This window comes from Dipteris shenzhenensis, chromosome 15 (assembly GCF_047967505.1).
Source record: "Dipteris shenzhenensis isolate YYH24624 ecotype China chromosome 15, Dip_SZ_1.0, whole genome shotgun sequence".
NCBI lineage: Eukaryota > Viridiplantae > Streptophyta > Polypodiopsida > Gleicheniales > Dipteridaceae > Dipteris > Dipteris shenzhenensis.
Genome location: NC_141610.1, coordinates 30,332,752 through 30,349,144, shown reverse-complemented (window position 1 = coordinate 30,349,144; position 16,393 = coordinate 30,332,752). Strand labels below are relative to the sequence as shown.

The following is a 16,393-nucleotide window of genomic DNA, read 5'->3' as shown; positions in this document are numbered from 1 at the left end:
CATAGGTTGGGGCCATGAGTGTTGCCACATGATGGTGGGCAAGCCATGGAGCATCCCATGTACTACTGCTGAGGGATGAGGTCATCAATTTGTGGGGGGGAATGAAGGGGCAAAATTGATGTGTGTGTGTGTGTGCCTATGGGCTTGGAGTCCTATGCAATAAGTGTGTGAGTGTAGGTGTGCTACAAGGTTCTAGTTAGGTGTGTTAGGTCGGTGTGATGAGTGAGTGACCATAGGAGGTGATTGATTGAGATAATCAGGGAGATGATTGTGGATCTGTGATCTACCTACATGGAGGCAGTTGCCTATATATGTAACCACTCTTGGAATAAAGATTTACATTTGTGCCTCATTGCTTCTTCCATGGATTCACAGTGGATGGGTCATGCTCCAAGGGAAAAGCTGTAATAAGGAGTGACATAGGAGTTAAACAATGCTGCCCCCTCTCACCGACACTCTTTGGTCTTTTTATTGATGAGTTAGAAGAGTGGATGAGAGAATAAGGAGAGTCTGCAAGCACATTTGGATGCACTAAGAGATTTTTGCAAACACTTGGAGATGCAGGTGAATATAGATAAGACAAAGGTTATGGTCATCCGCATTGCTATTGGAAACAATCCGTATTTCATGCTCGCATGAAACACACAGAAAATCACTATCATTATGTGCGGGATTGTATCATAGATGGCTTTATTGATCTCATTGGCAATTGGGGATTTATCCCACATTGCACATGTATAGGTTATGGTTTGGCAACCCCAAGGTCCGCTCCTTGTATTTAATATTGCTTTTGCTAGAGGAATAAAACATCCCACCATTAGCTGTACTTTTCGATTGCATCACCTCCATTTATTTCCCCTTCCTCTTCCTCACATCCTCCTGCCTTACCTCTTGGAGTTTAGCTTTTTGGATAGCCTTCTATTTCAGTACAGGTCTCCAGTATCAATCCACTTGGTTGACAATTATTTGAAACACAAGCTGCCAAGATCTTATTAGGTGCTCATGGTTATGTAGGGTAACCTAAAATGCTTGGGATTTCCCCCCCCAATAATGTTTTATCCAGAACCCATTAAAATATTCTTGTATTACAGTTAGCTTGTTGGCATAACACACAAAAGGATTTCTTGTACAGCCTACAGTAACTTACGATCTGTAATTCGGTGGTATATTTAATCATTTATCCCTCCATAGATGCATTTATTAGGCTTCGTATTAGCTCAGGAACTGGTAGGCCTTTATCACGATATACTGACCTGTTTTTCTTCCCTTGGAAAATTTTTGAGCAAAAGGTATGCAATAGATTCAGGACAGTATTCAATAAGTCTCATCCCAAGCATCTTGGAATCCTCTGTATCAATTTGTGAATAGTAACCACTGTAAGGCTGGTTCACCACCCATTCTCCTTCAAACTTGCGCCCCATAAACGGCCAATAAAAGATCCCCCATCCATCCTGTGAATCCTTACAAAATGATCCATAGTACCAGTTCCCATTACTATAATACTGTTGTAAACATAACAAAAATCAGTAGGCAGGGAGAAGAAACTTGCCTCAATATGAAAAAAAATATCATCTACATTGTGACCAAAATTATAGGCTTACAGATATGAAAGTTCCTTATGACACATCTCAAACAAGATGGTGTTCATCAGACCAAAAAGTCAATGGTAAACTACCAAATTTATTAAAACCCATCATCAGTCCTGAGAAGCAACGATTGATACTTAAACGAGTTTAATAATAAGATAATGATGTCAAGTTAACTGCAAAACATATTTTATCAATCATCAGTCCTTGGGTCATAAGACAATGAAAATAACATGTGAGTCATTGAGAAACTCCAATTATGTTCTTCAAGTGGATTACAACAACTGTTTTCTTAACACAGAAGGTAGAGGAGGGATACTTTTGGCCAAGAACTGAACTGGCCGAGAACTGGCCAGATGGTATAGGAGGGATCCTTTATGACCAGAACTGGCCAAGACTTTACTGGCCCTATTTCAGAGCCCAAAGATAGCTGTGGCATGTTAGGTAGATCTACTGATGGCATCCTAAGGCACCTGATTTCCTTCCTTATTGCTATAAAATTTCTTATCAACAAGTCCACCTTTTCATAGGAGTCTGTTGACTCCCAAAGGAGCTTATCCAGGCTTTAGGATGCTTGTGAGGTTATTTGCAAAAGCAGGATGCCAGTCAAGTGGCTGCTACAAGAATTAACAAACTTTATCCTGGGAAGACTTAGACATCAATGTGGAGAGGCCTGGTATTCCTAGAAACTCTGAAGCACGTTTTAAACGTGGGCTTTTAGAAACACTGGAAAGTTTTGGAATAGTTTTTATATTATATATACTCTCTGAAAGAAGATGATATGCAACGGAAGATAACAATGAAATACAAGTACACAATAGAAAACTGGGGATACTTTGGACTTGAATCTAGCTTCTTTCTTTTCTGATCTGTGATCTGACATGGGCTTTAGAACCAAAAACATGAAAATGCTCAAAGAAGGATTTTGACCTGAATATGCCTCCTTTTGTGTAACTCTATCAAGTGCTCTCTCTTCATTCTATGCTTATTGCCATCTCCATAAGGACTCTGCTCTTGCTACTCCAGTTTATTAAGGAGTGAGAGCAACTGAGCAAATGTCATCTGCCTCTTGAACCCCCTTTGCTTGCAGAGAATGCTACAAACTCCTTACAAGCATACTCTCCACCTCTATTAGTGCAAAGAGTCTTCAATCGTTGTGTGCTCTCTCACCCCACATCTACTAAACAGTCTTTGAACTTCCCGAAAATTCTGATTCCTCATTTAGAAATTATACCCACATCTTTCGACTATATTCATCTATTAATGTGAGAAAAGACAGCCAACCATCAACGGATCTTGTGGACATGCTCCCACACAAGTTGGAGTGAACCAGCTCTGAGGGTGCTATGCGCCTCTTATGGATTTGTGAAAAGGGCTCCTGATGTTGCTTACCCACAAGGCAAGCTGTGAAGATAGAAGAATCTGGGTGAAGCTTGGGAAGTCATATAAGCATACTCTTCTGATGCGTCTCCACCAATGGGCAGCCAACCAAAAAGAGCCGACCGGTCTACTCCTGGCCCACCAGACTCTGCCCTATAAAAGGCCCTACAGCTGGGTCCGTTCCCAGCTAGTGGGGCTGGGCCTAAACATAGGACTTCACAGCCCAAAAATAAAATCCAAAAAGGATTTATCCCCAGCATTGGTGCTTGCCCGAAATCAACAGCATAATAACACCATACAAAAAATTCCCAGGCAGGCCGCTGCCTTGATCAACAAATAGTGCCACCACCATAGCAAAGATGGCGTATACACATGGTGAAAAACATGGAGAGTGATCATTAAAAAATTAAAGAAGACCAATGCATTGGAATTGCTGAAGATCACCTCCCAGTGTGTGTAAATAACCACGAAAAAACTTACATTTGTAACAATAAGCATGGGCACACGTAATAAATAAGAAAAACCAGAAGGGATATTCATGGAGAAAGTGGGCCTGCCACATGTGCATAACTAATGCATAGCAGAAGACGGGGGTTATGCTATTACTCGTGGCCTTGGCAAGCACCAAGAGCTCAAACAATACAACTATAACTATCCCTCATTAAACAGAGAGATAGTGTGACACGCTGGCAAGGGCAACTCCTTGAATATTTCCCAAACTGTCCTTCTCCCATCTAGCTCCAGCTTCCATGTTAGCTTAAAATCCCATCATCTGGAAATCCCATCATACGGATGTAAGCATGAACATTTGTTAAAGTACATCTTCATAGCATTACCAGGTCTTCAATCCCCTGAAAATTTCTAGCAGCAAGATAACTTCTTGAAAAAGTAAGGAGTTGAAGTGTAAGTGCAGCGGTGTATTAGTCTCTCTCTCTCTCTCTCTCTCTCTCTCTCTCGGAAGGGGAAGATTGAGTTCCTTAAATAGGCCAAGGAATTGAGAGGTACAAAGATCTGGTTATCAATGATCCAACTGAAGTGTAAACCAATGGAGCTGGAAAGAGTCAAAGAAACTAGACAAGCAGGGAAATGGGCTGTCTATAGAGATGGAAGAGCAATCGTCAGAGGGTTTAAAGTTCAACTTATTTCACCTAAAGACAATCCGTCTAGAGCTATGTATGGTTCTAGTATGTTGTCTTGCCATACCATGTGAGTGTTAAATGATACGATCTTTTTAGACCTTAGGGGTGCAGTAGTACCTCTCTAGTTCCCATTGAGGGGTGATGATCTCATGATATGTTCCAGTCTTGGTCTCAGAGGTAATTTGGGCCTTCTACAAAACTTAATACACACAGTTTTTTCTTTCGGTCTCTCTCTCCACTAGCCATTTCAAGACTAACACCATGCCTTTTTTCTTTTTTCTTTTTTAATAGATGCCGGCTTATATTGAAGGGACCTCTAAACAAAATGAGGGAAAGGTAAAATAGAGAGGGAACGCAGTCCCTCAACAACAATGTTTTCTTGAAGCGTGAATGAGCATCTTGGCTCTTGCCAGAATCCGGTATGTTCCCTCGCTATGATGGCAAATCATTCTTGGCTCCATGTGATCCAGATAGCTAAGACAATTGCACCCCGAATCATCGGCCAAACACCAACTCCATTAGAATTCAGGCTTCATCGGTCTCCTAAGAATGTATGCTTAAGACACCGAAACTACTGATAAAGCGTATCTCACCATGCCTTGTATGCAACGCAATGGGTGAAGTTATTAGGGCTCAGCTTTTTGTATTCTAGTAAAACCACCAGCGTTGTTCTAGTCATGCAGCCGCTCTATTTCAATATGTTTCAAGTCTCTACCATTTTCCATTTCGCTATGTGTACGGACGAAGGGTTCTCATGGAGATGATGTCACTGACAGATGGCAAACTGAGAGAAGAACTCACACGTATCCCAAGTCCATGTCGACGGCCTCTCAGCCAATCTCCAGCATAGAATGAACCATCCTTGTATCTCATCCAGCCACAGCCCCATCGCTGATTCTGTCTGAGCTCACCTCTATATTCCTGTTGTGCAAAAAAACGACTTAAATTAAAGCAAATTCCACGATTGCAGCTAATATCTTCGTCCTTCTAGACAAGCTGTAACGTGAATAGGTACATACGGATAACTCATGATCAAGCATTCATAAATTGTACTTTCTTTCATTCTGCAGTCCGCGATTGTGCAGTTTCATGGGTACGCTTAACAAAAGAGCACAATTGGCATGTCGTGGGATAAGATTCCTCTTCTATCGAGTGTTTTCTGACTTTGGCTGAGAGCGAAATGTCAACCGTCGTACCTCGCCGTTTGTGTAGAAAATAGAGCCTACGCCAGATTTGTCGCCATACTTCCACTCCCCATCATACAACATATGCATTTTGTCCGGACTAGGGAACGGTATATGGTGCTGCCCGCGGCCATGAGGTAACCCCCCCAGTAGATCCCCAGCATAGTGTCCTCCCGAGCTCCCCTCCAAAATAAACCTTCCCTGCTGATCGCGGAAATTGGATCTACAAGCGCCAACACGCTCGGGTCGATTCAGTTGCGTTTCTCTCTTGTGACAAAGGAGTGCGCGTTGCACGCGGATGAGAGAGGGGGCATGGATGTCCGGATGGAATGCAGAAGGAGGATTGAAAAAGGCTATTTTGTTTCCCCGCTTTCTGGGGAGGGAATCTCCGTCCAATGCAGGCTTTCTTGGGGAGGCATTGCTTCGATTGGACGAGAAGGAAGACGATTCTAAGGAGTTTCCGGAGGCTCGGGCAGTGGAAGGGGACTCTTCTGAAGGGTGTGGGGATTTCTTTAGGGCTACGTGCGCTTGTCTTCCTTCCGCAGTTTCTTGCTCCGCTGGTGGCAATGCGGCCATCATGGTCTCGCCGATGCTCTGATGCTGGGAGAAGCACGGATTTGGATTGACGAATTCGCACGATAGCAGAGGCAAGATGAAGAAGATGATGCCGCGATTACGTGAAAATTGAATCAGCGATGGATGGATTTGCAGCGATGTGCAATAAGATTGCGGCTACCAATCGATTGGGTGATTCAAGCGATATGCAAATCGCTGCAATCGAATTCACAGCCGGTGCTACAAATCGATTGCCTGACTCCAGAGATATGCGAGATGGAACGAATTCACAGTTTTGATTGATGATGAAGAGGACGAAGATTGCTAGCGGGATCTAAACGAGGATGAAGAATCTGACGAAGATTCACCTGTATATTCAAATCCAACTGAATATTCAAAATGAATGATTCTTTCATGATTCGCGAGATTCCGAAGGATTGTGCAATCGCTCACGTGGCACTTTCAAAGTGAAGGACCTTTAGCTTTCTCAAAAGTCATTGGATCCTCCATTCATGCCGCCTCGACAAACATGGGGGTAGGGTTAGTGGTCATTCAACAAGTGTGGAGGTATCGCAACATCTTGATTTTTCACTGGAAGTCAATCCCGCATGATATGTCAATCCCGCATGATATCTGAATTGTCCAAGGTACATTGAGTTTGCTACTTTAGCTAAATTGCTAAAGATGTAATTGTTTTCTTCTTTTTGGACCTACAAGGGTCTTAGGGAAGAGTGATTTTTTGAGCCTTGGGTTGGGAAAAGGGCGTTTTTCTTTGTTGTTGGTCAATTTGACCAAGTTAGTGGAACCACTGGGGTTAGGTTGTGGTTAGTCATGCGGTTAGTGGAAACACTAGGGTTAGGTTAGGGTTAGTAGCATGGTCAGGGTTGAGTTTTAGATTTACGATTGATATTAGTTGGTTAAGGCTTTAGCCTTTTGTTCGACTCCTTTGGTCGTGGTGACTCCTCCATTTTGTCTTTCTTCAAGCTTCCACGTTGCAGATCTCGTCACTCTCCCATTCTTAGCTTCATCTCTCCCTTTTTGTGAAACCAGCTTTGCCTCTAATGAAGGGGTGGCACTACTTCGCCCTAATTGTCCTTCCACCCGTTTTGTGAGAGTGGGATTTTGGAGATTTTATGGTTGTGCAAGTCGTCCGACTACACATATGGGTTGAAACAGTCGAAGCAGCTATTCGAACGGGTTTGAGGGAATAGGACATGCAACATACTATTGTTGCTTGTCGATTCCCAAGGGCAAATTAAAAGGGCCTTCCAGTTAGTTGTGACGTCATGTGATGTGTGAGGAGTGAGTGGAGTCGGTTGCATGAATACGAGTGAGTGAAGTCGGTTGCAAAACTTGGTAGAAGTTTGGACTGTTAAAGTAGATGTTATTTGTGGTTTTTGGTCATGGGAGCTCGTCTATAAAAGGGTGCACGGTATTTGTGTGGCGATATCCAGTACCTTCAGTGTTGTGCTTCTGTGCCTGAAGTTTTGAAGTGTCTGCAGTGTTGTACTCTCGTGCCTGAGGATTTGAGGGATCTCAAGTTGATGGGAAGTGCTTGTGAAATGGACATGGCTGAATGTGTGGAAGGTGATTCGTTGTTTACTGTGTTAATTGTCTCCATGATGCTTTGAAGATTCTGATTTCTACGGAGTATCTTGTTGTATATGGATTTTGGTTTATAGTCGCTGGATGCAATCATCGGGTAACTGCAAAAATTTGATATAGGGTGCTTAGAATGATCGCGCAGGTCGCAACGACGGTGGGTAGCGTGGCTTGTAGCATGCTAATCATTCGGCTACTCACATTAATAGTCATATCCCTTCTCCGTTTAATATCCTAGTGACCTATGAGCTTTATTTAGCTTCTGATTTGGAATAAAGCCGCGATCCCGTGTCTGTCAAAGCATTTGGTTCTGTTTTGGCTTGCACATCCTATTTGTTCTCAGCTCGTTGGCTCAATTACTTTCCATAATGGCTAATGGTCGTATTTATGTCTATGATCATCCCAAAAAGCTGGTCAAAAGTGTCACTAATCTCCATCATAGTGGAATGGTTTGATCTAATTTTCTGCCTGCTCAGCTTGAAAACCAAAAGGACCCCGTGGCTGAATTCAACATACGGTATTTAGTGCTTTCTTTTAACACCTAGTCTCCTATTTGCCCCTTCTACTGTCGAAATGAAACATTGGAATCATGAATGCATCCTTTTGAACGACTCTAGAAGTTTACTCACGGCATACATGCGTGCTCACACGGACACACACAAATCCTTCATACGGAACCTTCAAAGTGAAATTCGAAAGTATCGCAACGTTGCATCTGTCGCGTTCAAATTGCCGAATCTTTTTGATGCTCAAGGTCGATCAGTATACAAAGTTTTTTAATATACAAGCAAATTTTTTTAATACAAAGTATACAAAGTTTTTTAATACAAAGGATACAAATTTTTTTAATACAAAGTATACAAAGTTTTTTAATACAAAGTATACAAACTATAATGGAACACATGTAGGCAAAAACAGAGGGTACAAACAAAGTTTTCTTTCGTATTGACAGCAAGTAGACGTTGTACATGTCTGTACCCTCTGTTTTCGCCTACAGCTGTTGCTGCTCGGCATGGTGAATGTAATTTATTACAAGCTCATTTATTATTAGTGTTCTCCAATAAGATATGAAATTCTAATGAAAAAGCAAACCCTAGTATGCTAGTATAAATATGTGAAATTAACAATTGAAAAATATTTCAGATTGTCAATTTATAAACCAAACTATATAGCCTTAGGTATTTCAATAAATGCATTATTATTTTGTACTTTGTAAGAAAGAATCATGAGGGCTTATACTAGAATTGATTTCTATTGAAGTAGTAGTAGTATTAGCTAATAGGAGATTTGTAATTTTGCATTCTTTGTATATACATAAGTATGAATTACGTGTAATTTTTGTATAACATTCAATTGTAGAAGTTTCTGTTGTGGATTTTTTAAAGTATTATATCATATTTGAATTCAATTATAAGATTTCGTGGACTATGTTTGTATTTGTCTACTGTAGAAAGAATTTAGAGAAAAAAAACTTTCATTACAACTTTGGCTTGCTTAATAGGATTTTAACATGGCGTGCAGAAATTCCGCACAAAATCATTGCTACTAATGAACCTTCAAAGTTGAAGTTGATTCCAGTTAGAAAGAAGAAGAAGCTAAAGTGCAGAAAAAGAGGAGAGAAGATTGTAATCAAACCTTGGTATTATGAGAATGCTAGAGCTTTAGGGTTTTCTGAGTTTATAAGCACACACATAAGAGTAGCGTATGTACATAGACAAGTCTCATTGTTACATAGATGTTAAAAAGAATATGATCTGAATGTATATTTCATAATTTGTACTAACAAATACTTTTGTATTTTGTCAAATTATATGTTACATCTACACTTTATGATATGAATATATAGTTTGAAAGTTATATAATCAAATAAATTAATAATTTCCTACGTTTATGGATACTAAATGGGATTTAAAAATATAAAGTTTTGATTACATATTTTGAATTCATAATCTACATAGTATTTAATATAGCAACTACATTAATATCACTATGTGCAACTTTCGAATTAGCGTAAGATACTGAAATTACAATAAATGTGAATATTTCATATTCAAGTAGGTACTACACCAAGGACGATGCAATAGTCCCTATGGAATCTGATGGGGAATCATCAAGTTTTGCTGTTGTGACTGTCGACAAGAGCTCTATGAAAAGATTGGATGATGAAGTAGATTCTAAAGAAGACAAACGAGTGAAGTTAGAATCTCCACAAGAAGATAGGCCTTACCACACTTGGACCATAGAGTGTTCAGATGAATTGAGCATCGAAAGTGAGTACTCTCCTAGTGAGAGGCCTTTACTCATTCTCGAAGTAGATTAATCTATTAAGACTGGGATATTCGAAGGAAGAGTATCGAATAAATATGGAACCTGGGCCTTACAAAATGTCAATTATCCCAAACCTTTGAAATTAGATTTAACTAATAGAGAGGGGGGCAATTGTAATACTCTCACAATAGGCAAGGTTTACTATGCTGACTTTGTCAAACATTGAATGTAGGAGATTGCATAAAGATTACAAGCTTTTCATTTTGTAATAGAAATACTCAGAGAGAGGTGGCGTAGATGATGAGGTGGATGATGGTGGTGAAATAGTGCCTCAGTCAACCAGGCTACCATCCCTCACAATAACTAACAATGACAACACATAAACAAAAATGTGCATGCATAATAGATGAATGTATAACATTACGAAAATACTCAAAAGCATTTGGAACTCCTTCAAAGTTTGTAGAAAAATATATTACCACAATTCAAGATACTTCAAAATACAAATGCTTATCCTGTGAGCGTCTGCTGTTTAAAAAATAAACAACATATGCGAAGGAAATCACACATGCCTAGATAATGACCAAAAGACAACATAATATCCCTTTCGAACAAAAGAAACGACGTATTTGCAGAGAATGCAAGGTAGCCATAAAACTAAATAGCATCCCAAAGTACTTTGTCCCTCATCAAATACAGTGAAACACAGAGTTGCTAAACGTGGTAATCCTTAATGACATTGAAGAATGATTAGTTGCTCCAAGAATAGAATTCACTCAAATAAGAGAATTAACACACGGTGGCTAGTACGAAATGCATGGTAGCATTGTAAATGTCATGGTTGAGACAAGTAAAATACAACATATCTTACCAAGATTTATTAACAACAAATCATCGATAATACTTGGAATTATAAAAAAACTACAATATAAAAGCACATTCTTGGTTGGAAAAGTTAGGCCAACTATTCTTATGCGAGCGTTACATACACTTATTCAAAAACCACTTTACAAATCTAACAATGTACAAATCAACCAACAATGGACACAACATTTGGAAGAAATCCTGTGTTCACAATAAAATATAGAAGAAGAAGAGAACGGCCAACAATCCTATCCAGATGACACTGATGACACTTATATAGATAGTCTGATACACAACATCGTTATAGCTGAACAGGTCATAGATTACAAAACTGACAACTATGTAGCCCCTTGCGAGAACAATAGACCATTGGGACTATTTCAAGACAAATATAGTGAAGAATTAAATTTCCCTATGCTTTTCTTTGTCTCAGAAAGACATATTTGAAATCCTCGACTAACATATCAAGACATTGCAAAATGGGAATTAACACATAAATCCCTCAACTTTTCACAAAATATACCCTACCTATTTTTCAAATCAATTAAGGTCCTCATTAATCAAGTAATCCAATCCATTTGGGTATGATTGCGCAAAGGTGCACTGCAAAACAAAGTACTATACACAAAAGATGTTTTGAATGATATAAACATTGAAGACATTTTAAATTCCAAATTGGATACAGAGACTTCGAAAACCTGTACACTTCTTCGGACCACAAAGAAAAACTCAAGAAAGATGCATTCGCAATGATGAGGCAATTAGGTCCTCCGTCTTTATTTATGACATTGTCATGTGTAGAAAGAATGTGGGAACCTTTAACAGAATGTTTGTATGACATATACTCAACTAACAACAAACAAAACATAATAGAAACTATCCAATACCTCTATGCATATTTCTGTAATTCCATTTTTTAAAAGAGTATACCTACAAGTGAATTGCCAATTGGTGCTGCGTGGCTTGCAAAACTCATCTCCATTGTCATATCACAGAACTTGATGTGTTTTCCAATTTTCTTTTCCACAAGAGCCTTGAGCTCTTTGAATGCATCTATTGCATCTTATTATTGTTTTAATAACTGGATCCAAGGATTTCTCAAATAATCTTCAACGAGTGTGATGAAGCATTGTTGAGACATTTTGTTGAAGCATATCCCCAAACATTTGAGTGAATGATCTCCAGTGTGTTAGTGCTCTTAGACGATGATGTAAGATTCTGTTGATAATGTTGCTTATCCATTCAAATATATCTCTTTGAAAATAAAAGAGACCTATGGAAGGCCTTCTAGTACAACCAAGCTTTTGTAATTGAGGTGTCAAAACCCATCATCCCATTTTTCACATTATCCCATATGTGCTCAAATAAGCATATTGATTATGAGAAGTGGCAAAAATGCTATTAGGATAGGAGTGGATAATGTTATCTTAAAAATTTAATCAAATTTTGCTCCTTTGGCAATGATTGTACTAATTTGTGCAAATCTGGGATAGTACATCACTATTTCTTAAAGATTGGTTCCGTGTCTCTTTCTATCATTTGACAACTGATAAAAGGTTTGTTCGACTTGAGTACCACTCTTGGAAGATAGACACTATTTGCAACGCCTTGGTTGCTGAGTAGTGAAATTGCTTTGACTTTTTAGGGGTATTTTCATCCATAAAAACGTTTCCTTTTGCAATTTTATTTAGATGCATATCTAAAGTCCAAATTTATGTATGTGTTATGTGGTTGTTTGCCCAAATTTAATCACCAATTATATTCATCATTGTTTTCTTCAATAGGACTTTCTAATGGTTTGTATTGAAAAATAAGGATGTAATGCTGCAGCTAGACTATCACAATCATGCACATAATGTACTACTTTTCAAATTTGATCGCTAATTTTTTTGTATAAAAAATTTGCAATATCCATTTGTTTCTTTAAATTGCATTCACGGTCTGAATGATCTAGTATGCCACAAAAATTACACTTTCATATCGGTCTTAATGCATTCTTAGGGGTAATTGCCTCTACTGAGGTTACATTTCCCTTTTAGGAAATCCAGTCCCTCTAAATTGTTGGAATGTTTGCCAAGAATGTGTAAATAGTTCCAAATAGTCACTTATAACTAGTTGACTACTTTTTCTTCATGCAACTTTATTTGTGCTTCTACCTTTTGGGAATCTCTTCTTTGATAAAAAAAGCGTTGTCATGGCTTCTAGATTCAAAGTTGGATGTTCTTCTCATTTGCTCTTGCATAAGCATATCTCACATGATTTCAAACGTGGAAAATGTATAGGGAGGTGCATCTTTTGTGACCATGAGTATCATAACTTTTCAAAGTATTTTCATACATTGTTCACCATTTGTACCAGCCTTTCAACCTTAATTTATCAACCAATGAATATAAACACTACACAATGTCCTTTAATCTAACAATATAGTCTAAACCTATCTTTAACTAGAGTTTCTTTGTTTTGTTGAGTTGACTTTCATGCATAATAACTCTAAGAATAGTCTTGGTATTGAATCTAAATTTTCAACGCTTTCCATCCAGTTGAGATGCAAATTTATTGTTCCTTATGATTAGGATATGACATCTTTGACATTCAAGTTAATCACTTTGAGAGTTAAACCTACTTTTTCATCCCATTCATGTTAATCACTTTGAGAGTCTCACACATTCAAGTTAATCACTTTTAGAGTTAAACCTACTTTTTCATCCCTTGTGAATTGTTCTCTTGGAGTTGTTTTGTTTGTTTAGGGATAAGTTTTTTGTTTGTTTAGGGAGAGGTGTTGCAAGTTGAGATATTGCTAGAGTGTCTAGACTTTTGTTTTCACCTGCGGTAATCTCCACAGCTCAAGAACTTGTGGAAATTTGCTTGAAGTACTTTTTCTTGTTTAAGTATAAGTGCTACAATTTGAGTTATAGCTAAGTGTCTAGTATTTTGACAAACTTCCACAACTTTGTGATTTGGAAGATGACAAGTTTTTGGACCGCTATTTACATCATCCAAATTGAAATTTAGTTACATAGTCTAGTTTGCTATTATTGTCCAAAAAGATCAGGTCATCATCAAATTTTTTGATGATTATGTAGTGAAGGCTTATGAATGTTCAAACTTGAAGATAGATTTGAATGTGGATGTATTTTGGCTAGGTTATGATGAAAAATATGCAAAATCGTGACCTAGAGGGGTGTGCGATCAAGCAAGTTAATGGCTTAGAAAATTGAAAATTTATCTTGGAAATGTTGTGAAAATGTTCCAACTAAATTTGACAATTTAGTTGGAAATGATGTGAAAATGCTATGTTTTTAGTATGTGAAATCTAAGTTCAAGTTGGACATTTAGTTATGGGACTTTAAACCTAGGATGGAAATAGACTAAGGGTGAGGCCTTAAGTCTCTAGGCCCATGTGTGAATGGCCCTAACGTTGATGTCGGGTTTTCCTAACCAAACTAGGCGGTCTAGTTAGTCTTTTGGTTAGGTTTCTTTAGCCTAACTAGGTTAAGAATGTCTTTTGTAGTAGTAGGTAGCCAAGGTTAGTTGATCCTAAGGGGTTAGCTAGACCCCTCAATTGTTAGACTAATCGTGATTATGTTAAGTTTAGATAAGGATGGTATTAACTAGAGTTAAGTCTCAGTTAAGTGACCGTTGGTTGATGTGAGACCCTGGTGGTGTGGACGTTGAGTAAGGCAAGGCATAGGGTAAGGGTTTGGTTAATGTACCAATTCATAAAGAAAGCAAGGTGATGATTTGAGATTATGCAACATGAAGCCTTGCAAATGCAAATGCAAAGGCTAATCATCTATTTTTGGAAGTGTGGATGAATAATATATATACTCTTATATGTTGATGAAGCCCATTCCTGATGAGAATAATATATATACTCTTATATGTTGGTGAAGCCCATTCCTGATGAGAATGGGAATACCTTCATTGACTTGCTTTCTCCTAATGAGTGTGGAGGTTTCTTTTGTGGTTCTACTCACCTCTACTACCCACCAATCAAAAAAGTATATTTTGGACTCATTTAGCTTTATTTGTTCTTAACTCTTAAACTAATTTTTAGCAAGTGATAATTCTTTCTACACCTTGTGTCTCCCTGCCTTGCCAAACTTTTTTAGCTTTTCAATTGTGTAGGTTATTCGGTCCCTCCTTTTAGCTCTACCTGGGTAGGCAGAGAAGCTAAGAAAGAGGTAGAGAAGACAAAGAAGTGCAGCAAGACTGGAAGGACATAGGGAAGCTTAAGGAGTTTTAGAGGTATGACGATAGAGTAAGGGGAGGCTTGTTGGGATAAGTATGGTCAAGGGCTTGCTCGATGGTGCATGTGTGCATCTAGGGAAGTCGCATGTGTGTGTGTGTGTTATAGAAGCACATCTAGTGCTATGAGGTGTCTAGTGTGTGACCTGAAGAGGTTCCTTTGATTTAGGCCAGTCCCATTGATGTAGGGGCTGATTGCCACTGATATAGGGGAGGTGCCTCCACCATCCTCTCTTTCTATAAAATGGAGGTCATTCTTTCATTCTAAAATATGGATTTTGCCTCACTTGTGCTCTCACTCTTTGTGCCATGATGCATCTCCTCTATCCCACACTCCTCTACATTTGGTATCAGAGCTGGTAGGCTTTGTAGAACTCATTTTGGTAGTGCCACCTCATCATCTTCTCCAACACCCCTTTTTGAGCTTTCTTCCTACTTCCTTCTCAGAAACGGCTTAGCTCTATTGTCTCTATTCCTTGCGACTTTTGCCAAGCCCTTCTAGCTAGAGTTTCTACATAATGGGGGGCCCCTCTGGCCGAGAGCATCCAGAGCATTTCCCTAGCTTTGGAGTATTCCATCTGCACTGATTCAAGCAAACTCTGATGAAAAAATGTGCAATTCTGCTCCTCTGCTCAACCATTGCCTGAACCCTCCTAGCACAAGCTGGTCCATGCCTAGAGCCTACTGCTCATGAGTTTTGAAGGCCAATGCTTGTTGGAGCAAGGAGAAATCAGATGCTAGAGTGATGCTTGAGGATTGAAGTAATGTCAAAGTACACTTCAAAGAATGCATTTTCAGTTTGAAATTCAGTTAGGACTGATCTTTTGTCAAAATGCCAAGCTCTGAGGGATCTTCAAATGCTAATGACTTGAAGAAGAATATAAGAAGGACAAAATTCAAAGTGAAGAAGACCCCAGCCAAGAAACTTTGGGAGAAGCCAAAAGGGTATGAGTATGCTAAACAATTAGGGCTCTTTGACTTTATCTCTAGCAATCTACATTTGTATGGTGAGGGAGATTTCTTTGTTCCATAAGCTTAGTTATGTTGTAAAAGAGTAGACACCGCCTGACAAAGTTAAGACCCTCTCATGGCTACTTATAAAATTGACAAGTTCAATGGCCAAGGATTCCATACTTGGCAGATGAAGATAAAGTTTATGCTTATGAAAGAAAATTTATGGGACTTAGTCAAGGAAGGAACTCAATCCTATCAAGAAGGTGAATCAACTACAATCAAAGGTAAAGGAAAGGCCACTGACTCTACTTCTACACCTCCAGATGCAAAAGGGATAGAGAAAGCCTATGCAATCATTGCATTAGGTTTGGGAGATGATTATGTACACCACATTTCAGATTTGGAATCCCCTTTTGAAGTATGGCATAAGTTAGACATATGATTTGGTGCTAGCTCTCATACTTCCAAATTATATCTGAAAATTAAGTTCTTTGAACTTAAAATGGAGGGAGATAATGTTGCTGCACATGTCAACACTATGAGGAGTCTTATGACACAACTAGCCTCAATTAATTATCCTATCACTAAGGATGATCCTATGGCAGTGCTTTTA

The 16,393-nt window shown here is 38.8% G+C and overlaps 1 protein-coding gene across 1 annotated transcript in view; it reads right to left on the bottom strand.

The window, feature by feature from the left end:
• The window catches only part of LOC147893671 (uncharacterized), a 43,221-nt gene extending 37,356 nt beyond the window's left edge, over positions 1-5,865 (bottom strand). The window contains exons 1-3 of the mRNA XM_087386339.1: positions 5,302-5,865; positions 4,907-5,026; positions 1,254-1,502 (exon numbers count right to left, since the gene is read on the bottom strand). Of these exons, the coding sequence (XP_087242465.1) occupies positions 1,254-1,502; positions 4,907-5,026; positions 5,302-5,865 (933 nt within the window). The remainder of the gene's footprint in view (positions 1-1,253; positions 1,503-4,906; positions 5,027-5,301) is intronic.
• Between the last annotated feature and the right edge of the window lie 10,528 nt (positions 5,866-16,393).